The sequence below is a fragment of the Arvicanthis niloticus genome, chromosome 3 (genome assembly GCF_011762505.2).
Source record: "Arvicanthis niloticus isolate mArvNil1 chromosome 3, mArvNil1.pat.X, whole genome shotgun sequence".
NCBI classification, from domain to species: Eukaryota; Metazoa; Chordata; class Mammalia; order Rodentia; family Muridae; genus Arvicanthis; species Arvicanthis niloticus.
In genome coordinates this window covers 54,364,909-54,377,871 of record NC_047660.1, presented here as the reverse complement: position 1 = coordinate 54,377,871, position 12,963 = coordinate 54,364,909, and the positions used below count along the sequence as shown (strand labels likewise).

Here is a 12,963-nt window from a genome sequence, read left to right as displayed (position 1 = left end):
TACATAAGCCTTCCTTTTACTTTTGAATAAATATGGTTGGCGTATAACCCAAGTAAGTACATGTTCTATGGAGTAGACCATACATGCATTGTGGTGGTGGATACATGCACTGTGGGGTGGCAGCCCTTGGATCCTGCTCCCCACTCTTCTCCCTCCTCACTAAGCCTCTTCCCTTCAGCTCTTGGTGGGTGGGAGCAAAGGCTCCTAAGTGATCATCCTAGGCAAAACTCCTAGCCTGATACCATAGTAGAGTCACCAGAGGCTCTTGTCATAAACACAGGCTCCATGGCCTCCTCTTCAGTTTCTGTCCCTTAGCTATTAGTTGGGACCCAGGGAGCTTTGACCTGATAACTAATTCTTAAGAAACACTGGATCTCAAATTATAGCAGCTTGTGTTATTCCTAACTTTTTTAAGACACCTCAGGGAATGTGTGTTCAAACCCCAAATCTGCCACTAGGCAGCATTTTCACCCTCAGTCAGGCACCTAGCCAACCTGGACCTAAATAGGAAACAGTTTGTCTAAAAACAGCCTCCCACCCTCTCAGTTAGGTATGGAGATTGAGTTTCCTTGGTACTGTATCTATTAAATATCTTAGTACTTTTCCTTTCCATCTCTTTTAGGAACTAAGAGAGTGCTCAGGACATGTATTTGTGGATTCTGTGCCTGAATTCTGCTTACCAGAGGTAAGATGAAAGAGATTCTTATTGGAAGCAAAACATTCTGGTAATCATCACTATAAATCAAGGAATAAGGTGCCATGACCCCACACCCTCATTCACTACAGTCTTCTTGTTACTATAGCTGTCACTTAGGAATGGGGGAGCAGCTCCCCCTCTCTTTTAGTGTATCAGAGATGACACTGACTCTTGCCACCTTCACTACTTCATGGGCAAGAATAAGGAGCACGTGGTCAGTGCTCCAAGGACTTTGGGACTTGTTCCAGAGTACAGAACTTAGCAATAAGAAACCTACATTTCCCAGCGCACCTTTGGCTACACTTATAACACTGTAGGTTCTAATTACTGTAGATCAGTGTTTCAAGCTAGATTATGTGACTTAAGTCACTGTTTTAAGGTAGATCCATACTGTTGTTAAGACTTGGAGAAAACATGAGAGGCATCAAGTGTAATCCAATGAGCCCGACAGGCCAATCGTAAACCCGTGAAACTACTTTATCTTTTTGTTGTTGTTTTGTTTTGGTTTTTGGTTTTTCAAGAGAAGCTACTTTATCTTGTTTCCCTCAAATCTACATTGTATCTTGTGGATGATCCAGTACAGGTTAGTGTGCAACCCTGTTCACAGTGTGTAGAACCAAATGCTTATACAGAACACTTTTGAAGGTAAAATCATTTTTATTCCACTAAAAGTATGTAAGTAAATTTGTGAATATCCATGCATGAATGGGGCTTGTCTTAGTCAGGGTTTCTATTCCTGCACAAACATCATGACCAAGAAGCAAGTTGGGGAGGAAAGGGTTTATTCAGCTTATACTTCCACATTGCTGTTTATCACCAAAAAAGTCAGGACTGGAACTCAAGCAGGTCAGGAAGCAGGAGCTAATGCAGAGGCCATGGAGGGATGTTACTTACCAGATTACTTCCCCTGGCTTGCTTCCCCTGCCTTGCTCAGCTGGCTTTCCTATAGAATCCAGGACTACAGCCCAGGGGTGGAACCACCCACAATGGGCCCTTTCTCCTTGATCACTAGTTGAGAAACTACTTACAGCTTGATATGGAGGCATTTCCTCAACTGAAGCTCCCTTCTCTGTGATAACCCCAGCTTGTGTCAAATTGACACACAAAACCAGCCAGTACAGGGCTTAAATATTAAATTATTTGGGGGAAATATCTAATCATGTACCTTTGGTACATGAATCAAGATTTTATTTTTCTTCTGACTGTCCTTAGCAGATTTTTCTGTGACTCTAGGCTCTGTGGGCTGACTGTTATATTTTAAAGAGGACACTCAGGCTGCCTTCATGCCCTTACATGTGAGCTTCAGTGTTGCTTTAACTGCCATTGCATTTGTCCCTCTGCTACTCTGTCTGAATTTTCTTCTTTAAAAGTTGTTCCAGAGGCAGCAGAGAGTAGAACCACCTCCATCATGAGGACATTTTCTTGCAAGCACAGGGTAAATGTGGTGTTAAGGCTAATAGATGTGGCATAGTGATGTTAGGTTTGTTCTTTCCATATGCTGTGTGACACTGGGGAGACATGAAGAACCATCAGATAGGGAACCAATAAGAAACCAAAGTAAGAATGCCATCACAGTCCAACTAGGTAAACCAATGAGTTTTACTGGTCTTATTTGAAGGAACATGGCTGAGGGGTTATATACAGGACAGAAATGACTCAATGACACATCACCAAAATCCCACCACAGCATGGATGGTGGTTCATCAATGATAGAAACCTGGAGTGTATGCACAACTTGCAGGTAGCTGGACAAGTCCAGGAGTGTCTCTTTGAGAAAACTCAGTTTGCCTGGGCCTCTTTCAGACAACTCTGCTAGTCTGAAAGTGTCCTCAGCAGTGTCCTTCCTGTTTATAAGCTTGGGGAAAGAGGAGCCTAGTGAATCAGGTCAGTTTCAGGGACTTCCTGAAGCCTTGTGTTATTTGCTTCCTGAATTTTTATGAGCTCCCATGCAGAATGGAATGTTTCCCGTTCCTGACAACCCTCTGCATCTCATCTGAGATGGAATATTTTGTCTGAAGAAATTCCCTGCATAGCAGCATAGATGCTGTTGTCCTAGCAATGAGGCACTTGTGTCCTTTACTCACATGCTGGCAATACTGGCAGGCTTATTAAATTATTTGTATGCTAAGTCACTCAGCCAGAAAATACCCACACCCCAGGTAGATATCCACACTGTTTATTGTTTGCTTATGTCATCAATATCTTTGTTACTTCTGAGCAGGACTAACAGCTCCACAAGCCACTCTATCTTACACACTCCTGTGACCCAGCTATGCTCATTCTCAGTATATCTCCTTTGTGCAGGAGAGTTGCTGGCTGTGAGCTGCAGTTTCTAGGTTTGCTATACCCACAGTCTGTGCTTGAGTCTACCCCACCTCCACCCCCACTAGTATGCCAAGGCGTGTTAGGTGGGAAGACAGAGAAATCACAGGGAAAGGGTGCTGGGTGCTATCACAAGAGGGATGCATAAAAAACTCCCGTGGAATTCTAAGAAGTCACTGCAATTCTCTTTCTCATTTCCTCCCTCAGGAATATGGTAACCAGACATTGAAAAGTCAAAAACTTAAAATAATAATAATAATAATAACAACAACAACAACAATAATAATAATAATAATAATTAGTTGTCTCTCTATATGACTTTTGAAGAGCAGTTGCTAAATGTATAAGATCAGAGTGATACTGGTGAGCCAGCTGCATTCTCGCAGCTAGCCATTTTCCTCTGCTGTCGGCTGTCAGTATTAGGACACATCCACAGTGAGAGAAGGGCGGTGTTGCAGGGAAAGGCTTCATTATTCTGAAGAAGCGAAACTACTACTCTACATTCTGACAGCATCGTTTGTCAGTCCCGTCCTGCTGATCTATGTGCCCTGGCACAAACGCATATCCCCCCCTTTCTCCTTAGACCGAGCTAATAGACCTGTCTACAGTCGATGTGATCCTCATCTCTAACTATCACTGCATGATGGCGCTGCCCTACATCACCGAGCACACAGGATTCACAGGCACAGTGTATGCCACAGAACCCACCATGCAGATCGGCAGGTGAGAGCGTGACTGCCAAGCTCCTTCAGTGACCACTGTTGGGTGTGATACCAGGACAGAGATGAGTGCACTGCTTTCTAGACACAGGAATGCTCACTGGAAATGCCTAGAGACTGGCACCTCTGATAGTGTCCCAGTCTTTCTTTCAGCATAGCTAAAAGGAGTGTTCATAGGCAGTTCCTCTGTAAATGTACTGAGGAGGTCAGAAGCTTAGAAAGGTGCCACAAAGATCCAGAACAGAAAGCATCAGCACCAGAACTTTGCTTATTTAAATGAAGAAGAAAAAGAAAAAAACTTTATTACTTTGTTTTGGAAATAACCCCTTTTTTCATGACTTACTAAGGGCTATAAATAGAAACTTGTAGAAAACAAGGGGAGAAGAGTAATTAAGCAGTTAGATTGTCCTTCCTCGGTGACAGAATGAAGTATTGCACTCTTAAGGACTTAAGAGTGAGTAGTTTAGAGAGATGGCTTGGCAGTTAGAGTACTTGCTGGTTTCGCAGAGGACCCAGGTTTGGTTACAAGCACCCACATCAGGCAGCTTGCAGCACCTATAACTCCCGTTCCAGGGGATCACGCTCTTGGCTCCCCAGGCATATGCTTACATGCATATGGAGGCATACGTATACACATAAAAATCAATATGTTTTTAGATTATTCATTTTACTTTGTTTGTTTTGCATATGTACGTATGTCTATGCACTACTCCTATGCTTGGTGCCTGTGGAGCTCAGAAGACGGTCTTGGATCCCCAGAACTAGAGTTACATACAGGTAGTTGTGAACCACCATGTGGGTGCTGGGAACTGAACCTAGGTCCTCTACAAAAGCAGCAAGTGCTCTAAACCACTGGATCATCTCTTCATCCACAAAAATAAATAAATCTTAAAATCAAAAATTACAATCTTCAGTCAACCAAGAAGGTTGTCCTTTCTTTTTTAGCCCATCTACTCCTTTACAGTGTAGGTAGATGGTGTACATTACCATCAAATCAGTTACTGAGAGAAAAGAAAAGGAAAAAAAAAAAAAACCTGAAAGAAAATTCTTACTGTGGAAAAAAATCCATACATAATGTATTGCTTTGAAATAACCAATATAAGGTAAAGCTTTCAGGATCCAATGCACAGGGCTGATTGTACTATAAACTGTTAGATTGTATTCTAGTGTCTTACAGATCGCCAACAAGATGAGCAGGTGACTATAAGTGAAACAGAAACTTTAGTGTGAAAACATAACCTGCAGCTTATACAAAAACAGGAAGGGATTTCAGGGACCAGAAATTGTCATCATAGGAAAACACAGCAGTGTGGTTGAGAGAAAGCATGGCAAGCGTCATGTCGTGGTCTGAGAAAGATGGCACTCAAGGATCATGAGCCCGGGCCTCAAATCTTGGTGTGCTGGGGCCAGCACTGCTGCCTCAAGAAGGAGCAGTACTTAGGGAAATAGATGGATGTGACGTGCACTTGTTTGGGTTTCTGTTGCTAATAAATGTGTATATTGCTATTGTATCTATATCGATACAGAGAGGATATTAGCCTGTGTTGGTTATCTGTAGCATGAACTGGATTCAGATATTGAAAATGTATTTTTAGGAGGGTAAGAAGGTGAATATATGGTCTTTTGGAGAACAGTCTCATTCTGCTACCCAGGCTAACCTAGAACTCACTATGTAGCATAGGCTAGTCTAAAACTCATAGCAATCTTTCTGCCTCAGCCTCCCAAGTGGTGAGATTATAGAGATGAGCCACCAGGTCCAGCTCTATTTCTAGCTGTTGGATTATTCTCTAGTTCTCAGGGGTGCTGTCAGTGTCTGTGTAGCTGTGAGGCAGCTGAGTGCAGCACTCCCTGGACTCCCTTGACTATATTTGGATATTCCGTCTCAGAATGGCAGAGGTCTGTCTCACTACAGATCTTTTGGGCAGATTTCAAACTAGTCCTTGATGATTCCCTCTAAGCCAATGGCTCCCAACCTACCTAATGCTGCAATCCTAATACAGCTCCTCACGTTGTGGTGACCCCCAACCCTAAAATTATTTTTGTTGCTACTTAATATAGCTATAATTTTGCTACTGTTACGAATTGTAATATAAATATATGATATGTAGGGTATCTGATATATGACCACTGTGAAGGGGTTGTTCTCACCCCCAACCCCACCCCCAAACAGGTCAGGACCCACAGGTTGAGAACCACTGCTCTTACAAGTGGAACATTTTTGATTTCCAAAGCATGTGTTGGCTTCTTACATTGGTTTAAAATGTCTGTCTCATGAGACAGGCTGTGAAAAGTGGGCAAATCCACCTTTCCTGGCTTAGTGTTAGCAGTGAATTGTTCTTCAATTTTCTTTATGCTTTGTTTTAAACTCAGGCTTCTCATGGAAGAGCTGGTGAATTTCATCGAAAGAGTGCCAAAGGCCCAGTCTGCCTCCTTGTGGAAGAATAAGGATATACAGCGGTGAGAACAGCCTCTCCTTACTGGCCACAGGGCTTCTCAAGTCTCCTTTGTACCCCAACACAGACCTTGTTAGATTGGAAGGTGAATGTGGATCTTTAGGAGCACATGGCTTCATGGAGGTTCTGGATCCAATGGTCCAGATCACTCAGGTCTTGCCAGGACTGTCTTCACCACAGTGTTGTTGACACTCAGCAAGCAAAGAGCTAGGAGTGAATGGCAGGAGGGCTCTGTGGGTAAAGGGGCTTGCCACCAAGCCTGTAGACCTGAATTTGATCCCCAAGTCCCACATTGTAGGAAAGTCCCACACCTCACAAGTTGGCCTCTGACATGTGCCTTGTCACATACTTGCCCAAGTACATACATCATATACACATACATGTGCACAATAAATAAAAAACCTTTTTAAATAAGAAAACAATGTTTGCTGCTTAAGGAAGCTGAGGAGGGCATTTCTTAGATGATGTGAATCAACTATAAGAAAAGATTTTCTTATATAAAGGCTGGGGCCTGGAGAGGTAGTTGGATGAATAAAGCACTTTCTCCACATTCATGAGAATCAGAGTTCTGATGCCCAGAACCCACATAAGAGTGAGAAGGCAATCCCAGCACTTGAAAGGCAGAAACAGGGGCTTCCTGGAGCTAGCTGGCTAGACTGGGTAGAACTGGTGAGCTCTGGAAGAAACCTGGCATCAGATTTATGTCTCCACACATATGCACATGAGCACTCATAGGCATGTGTACATTGTATGTCTACACACATGTAAACACATGCATGTACACACACCACACCCACTCACCTGCATGCACATCTGGTTTCATGTCATAGGATGATGAGAAATTCAGTGATGATGGGTGGGTAGAGAGGTAAAGCAAGGAGAGGCAGACTGGAATGAGGTTATACAGTCTCCTACATGTGAGGTTGAGGCTTGCATTGAGTGTGTAGAGGTCATTAGTAGAGGCCTGTAAGGAGAATGACATGACCACATTTGGTTTTGAAGAAAGGAACTCTGGAAGCAGCATGGGAGGCATGCTGACAGAGATGAAGACAGGGAGACCAGCATTTCAGAAATGGGGCGAAGGTCTGAACTAGGGTAGAAGCAGTGAGCATGGAGACTACAACCTCAGAGAAGCTCTGAGTTGAGATTTAAAGGGATCAGTAAATATAAAGGGAGCTGCAGAGTAGTAAAGGGAAGGCAAGTGGGAACCAGGGACATAGGAAGGTCCCAAAAGCACAGGCTTGTGGATGGTGACATGTGCCTATAATCCCAGCATTCTGGAATGGGAGGTAGGAAGACTGAAAGCTATATTAGCCTAGACTGCATGTGCGAGTTCTAAGTCCATAAGAGCTGTGTGCTAGAAACCAAGTGCAAAAGAGACCTAAAGAAAACAACAAGTAAAATGGAGATGAGGCCCTTGAATGTGGAAATTGGGAGGTCAATGACGATCCCCAGAGTATAAAGCAAGAACTAAGAGACTAGACTGTAGGAAGTAAGGTAAAGGACAATAAGTACCATGGAGGGAGCATGTGGGTGGCTTGATTCCAAACCGATGCACTCTGACCTCCCCTGGCAGTAGAGGACACCAGTCAGCCTTGACCTGCCATGTGTCTAACCCCAGCTGCCTTTAACCCAGTCCCTGTCTTCTGCTCATAGCATGGAGAGCCTGGGAGTCAAGTTGCTTTAGACTTCCTAAGAATTCCTGATCCCTGTCCTTTCTCCAGGTGTCCTGCCCTTCACCTCCTTGTCCCCAGATGATGATGGTGGTGGTGGTGGTGGTGGTGGTGGTGGTGGTGGTGGTGGTGGTGGTGGTGGTGGTGGTGGTGATTATAGCAGTCACCTGGGCTTCAGAATGTCAATGTCTAAGACTTTGCTAGTCTTTCTGAAAATGTGTACGTGGCCTATCCCATTTGTGTGCACCAGAGTTTAGGCACCAGTCTCCTCTATGTACAGTTTCTTGTACACACTGCTTATTTAACCTGTGGATTGCTTTTTCTGCCAGACATTGTTCTAAATGTGTTCCTATAGAAGAAAGTAACACTGATGAGATGAGTAGTGGCATTATTGAGCTTACAGGAGAGAAGTGCCACAGAGAGGGTTGGTAACTTCCCCCAGGGCCATCTGCTAGTAAGTGACACCTTCTGACTTTTTAGGTGACTCGGGCTACAGAGTCCACACTCCTGCCCTCTGCTCAGTCAATCTTTGAAGGCATGTCCTGCAGTCCCCGTTGTGTGGTGGGAAGGGAAGTAGGTGTTCTGCGCTCTTTTCTCCTGTCTTACATGAATCTTCTGGATGTCTCCTTGGTTGGTAGGATGGTATGCAGGTGTCTTTGAATCATCTGGGTGTGCCATAGCCAAGCTGTCCTGTCTCTGAATGGCTTCCTTGATCTAGCCACTCCCAAACAGTGGTACAAGGTCCCCTGCTCTCTTTATGTGGCATTTACAGTCTTAGCTACCTTTTTCTCAGCCCTTACCGTGCCATTCTCTGCCTTGAACACACTGGACCACATGGGACCTCAGGTCCTGACCACCTCCCTCCTTACAGAAGTCTTAGGGCTGCATATTCTTTCCCTGTAGTAGACCACACATGCCTTGGCCCTGCTTACTTATTTCCTCTTGTTTATTTATGTTCTTATGTGCTCAGCTGCAAATAGTTTTGGCACACATCAGAAGTAGTACTCAAAGGTCAGTGTTCCTGATTTCCCAAGTCCTGGGCCAAGTCTTAGGAAGTTCTGAGTCTTAATTTGACTCTTCTGTGACCTTGAGCACAAAAAAGAGGCATTTTCCCCCTTGCTACACATTCTTTTTAAACATAACAAAATAACTGGCTCAGAGTAATATCAATTTGTATTAGGAAGACCGTGAATGGAGCTTTAAAGAAGAGAGCATAAGGTCAGGGGCCTGGGAATTATTCATGAGCAAACTCTTTTCAAAGAAAGTGTGAGTTAAAACAGAGCCACCAGTGTCTCATCTCACCACTGGTGGGTGAAGGGTAGAAAGGAAAAGGTACCTTGGAAGAGGAGCAGAGATACAGTGCCTTGCTGGACACAACTAGTGTGCATTCTGATCCTGGCCAGCCAGGGCTTTCATTTTGGCTTTGAGACACATAATGGACCTTAGTTATCGATGGCAAAGGGGATAGTCTAATCATGCAGAAGTGATAAAGCAAAAGCCCCAGCTTTGTTTTTTTCCTATCCTGAATAAACTCAGCACAAATATTAGAACTGGCATTAAGATGGACACACACTTTGAGGCTGGTGATGGTTCCTTAAGGAAAGCACCTGCCCTTCAAGCATGGCTTCTCACCTCAGCACCTTCCATAAAGCCAGGTACTCAGTGTCTGTCCATGACCCAGTGCTTCAGGAGAGGGAGGCAAGGACAGGCAGATCCCAGGAGCTGGGGGCCTGCAAATTCAGCCTACACAGCAAGCTCCAGGTTCAGTGAGATTTTGTCCCTAGAATAAGGTAGAAAATAATAGAGGACATCTGGTGTCAGTCTGTGGCTCTTCCCTCCCACACATGGTAGGCACATTGTGTGCACACAGGATGGTGGGGAGCTCTTATACCCAGGGGAAAATACTTTTTAGAAAAAGAAGTAAAATTTTTTTCAAAGTTCCTTATTTAATTGGCATCAGACATCTGGAGTGTCACCTTGGGCTAAGTACTAGGAGTGCTTCATTTGGTCAGCTGAAGGAGTTGGTGCCGAAGGATGCCTGTTACTTTAGGTTCCTGTCATATACCACGTTTCCCCCAGTGATGCAATGCATGACTTTTCTAGGATAGAGGCATGAGCTGAGGCCTGGACTGGTTGTCACACTCCTGGATTGAAGCAGCTGAAACACACTGAGTATCTTGGCTTTTAGGAGTGTGAACTACCAAATCTACCCTTTTTTCTTTCAGTTTTGTTTTGCGTTTGTTTGTTTGTTTGTTTGTTTGTTTGTAGCTCAAATCTGAATGCTTTATGGATGATTTTTTAAATTTATTTTTAAATGCTGGCTAACACATTAAAATAAAGTCCTGTGTGATTCAAGCGAATCACTGGGAGTCAGATTTGGGACTTGAAGATTTTACTTCAAACTACATAGGGATTCTCAAAATAGATCTTGGTCAAGTGCCTGAAATTAATGCATCTAAGCAGCTTTAGCTAGTAATAAGGCCATCAAGTAAAGAAAACAATAAATTAAACATTTTCAAGCTCATTGGTCAAAAAAAAATCTGATAAATTCTCTTAAATCATTTGGAGTTGGTTTGAATTAGCATTTGATTTATTATTAGAATGTATATTCAAAAATTCTATTACTCTTGCTTTTGACAGTTATGCGACTTCTTGCCTTAGTGACATGTCCCTAAAATTTATGTAGAAGACATTAACTATCCGTCTTAATTTTGACACTACAGTTTACCCTTCCAGAATAAGAAGATGCAATTTGGAAGGGAAAAAAAAACCCATGCAATAGAATTTTCTCAGATTCACCTTAATATTTAGATTTTTTAATGAGAAATTTTAAAGCAAAATATTCCGCAAAAAAAACTGCTCTGGTGTCTGGTATTTTTAATATAAATGTTTTACAAGATTAGAATCCTTAGTCATAATTAATAATAAGTCATTGTAAGGCATTTTGAGGTATGATGATGCACACCTGTAATTCTAAAGCTGGGAGATAAGGACCAGGGACAGGAGAAAAGTTCAAGGGCAAGCTAAGCTCCTAGTGAGATTCTGCAGTTTAAAAAATGATAAAAATAATAAGATATTGACATAATCATTTCTTAAACATTAAGGAATTAAGAACAGAAGAAGGTTCACCTTGCAGGAGACTTTAAAATGCATGTTAAAGCCGTTATTCCTTTGCTCTGACATTCCTTGGCTATTTGCTGAGGAATTTATCAGGTCTAACTATATAATAGGAAGAATTTGAAAAGTATGGGCTTAGAGGTCACACAGACTAGAGTTTGAATTTCAGCTCTGTTTCTTGTAGCTGAATCAATTCATCTCTTCTGGGCTCGGTTTCCTCATTTGTAAAATTGAGAAGATTGTTAACCACCATGTGAGGTGTTGAGTAGCCCAAATGGGTACTTTGGGCGATGTTTGTAAATAGTCTTTGCCTGTTTTAGCAAGACAGTTGATGTTATAGTTTGAATGAAAAATGTCTCTCACAGGCTTATGTATTTGAACAGTTGGTCCCTGGTTGTTTAGGGAGTTGTAGAACCTTTAGGAGGTACAGCCTCCCTGGAGGAAGTCCATCACTGTGGGCAGAATCTTTGGCGAGTGTGATCTTGCTGCTCACCTCTGGGGTCTGACTTTGAAGGTTTATAGCCTCTCCCTACTTCCCTCCTAGTCTCTCTGCTTCCTCTCCCTACCTCCTGCCTAGTCTCTCTGCTTCTTATGTTTCCACTTCCTGCTTCTGTTGCCAAGCCTCTACAAACTCTGACCTCCAACCCTCTGGAACCAACCATAAGCCAAAATAAACTTTTTTCTTCTTTAAGTTGCTTTTGACCATGGTGTTTCATCACAGCAACTAAATTGTGACTAATCCACTTACAGCAACCAGAGCACACCTGCCTTCCAGCCCTACTTCATCATAGATGCCACCTTTTTTGTTGAGAGCAAGTGGACAAAGGAAACTGTTGCCCACGATTGCCTCTGTTTAACTTTGTCAGCCTTGCTTTTTGAGACGTGATGATTTCTTTTGTAAAATACATAAAAATTATCTCTAAGTACACATATATTACAGTTTTAGAAGTTAGCCATGGAAAGGGCTCTTTAAGGCAGAGCTTCACAGAATGGCTGTGCTCTGATAGAGTCTCAGGCTGTTGAGCCTTGTGATCCCAGACCCAGTGTTTCCTTTTAAGTCAGTAAGTTAGCCTTTGAGGGACCAACTCATGGTACCCAAACTCCAAGGGTATTGATGAAAAAGATACGTTTCTATTACTTCCTACTGAGACTCAGAGTTAGTGTGGTTCATCTGTCTGTGAGTCTGTCCTGGTCAGCAAGTTCACTTAAAAAGCCGAACTATAAAGAAGAGTTGTTTGTTCTCAGGGATTGGTTGAAGCAGAGATCATCTGGACACCCTCTCGAATGGGGCTTGCTCCTCATGCTTTGTCATAGTAATCGCCTTTGCTCTTTCTAGAAATAATTTGTTCTAAAACAAAAATCAGGATTATGGTGTTTCCAGTCGATATTGAGAAATGTGTGGTTTTGAGGCTTTGTTTTTTATAAGCTGAGTATCCAGCATCAAGCCTACCTGCAATCCATCCCTGCAGTGCTGATGTCAAGTGGTGTTTATTGAGGGTAGACACAGTTTCTGCTTCTCCTATTCTTTGTATTCTACTCTTATATTCTGTCCATTTGTTCAGCAAACATTTAGAACCCGATCAATGTGTTCATCGTCTGCCTTTAAGTGATCCCTACAGACCTAAAGGTCTTAACTCTTTAACAAAAACCCATGGTCTTAGGTTGCTGCTTGTGCTTCTCAGATGCGGGAAGAGGCAGCAGAACTTTGGCTCAATGTCAGTGGCCCAGGAAAGAAGTTTATTAGGCACTCAAGTGCGATAAGAAAAGAATGAAATGATGAAATCTTTTAGAAGTACTTATGAAAAATTTAGACTATGAAATTTTGACTTTGATAAATTAGAAAGCCAGAAACAGAACCAGTTCCCTCTGGGTTTCCTTATCCTACTTATCCTAAATCAGCTGATAATCCTAATGGCTTTAAGTATGTCTGTAAGTGCCCTACTATAAGTGTGACCTCACATACACATAGGAGTTCCTAAGTC

The 12,963-nt window shown here is 42.7% G+C and overlaps 1 protein-coding gene across 4 annotated transcripts in view; it reads left to right on the top strand.

Annotated features, from left to right (window-relative positions):
- Ints9 (integrator complex subunit 9) overlaps positions 1-12,963 on the top strand; it is an 86,582-nt gene that overhangs the window by 33,786 nt on the left and 39,833 nt on the right. For all 4 annotated transcript variants that reach the window (XM_034497348.2, XM_076930842.1, XM_076930843.1 and 1 more), the window contains 3 exons: positions 623-685; positions 3,603-3,742; positions 6,109-6,195. In XM_034497348.2, the coding sequence (XP_034353239.1) occupies positions 623-685; positions 3,603-3,742; positions 6,109-6,195 (290 nt within the window). The remainder of the gene's footprint in view (positions 1-622; positions 686-3,602; positions 3,743-6,108; positions 6,196-12,963) is intronic.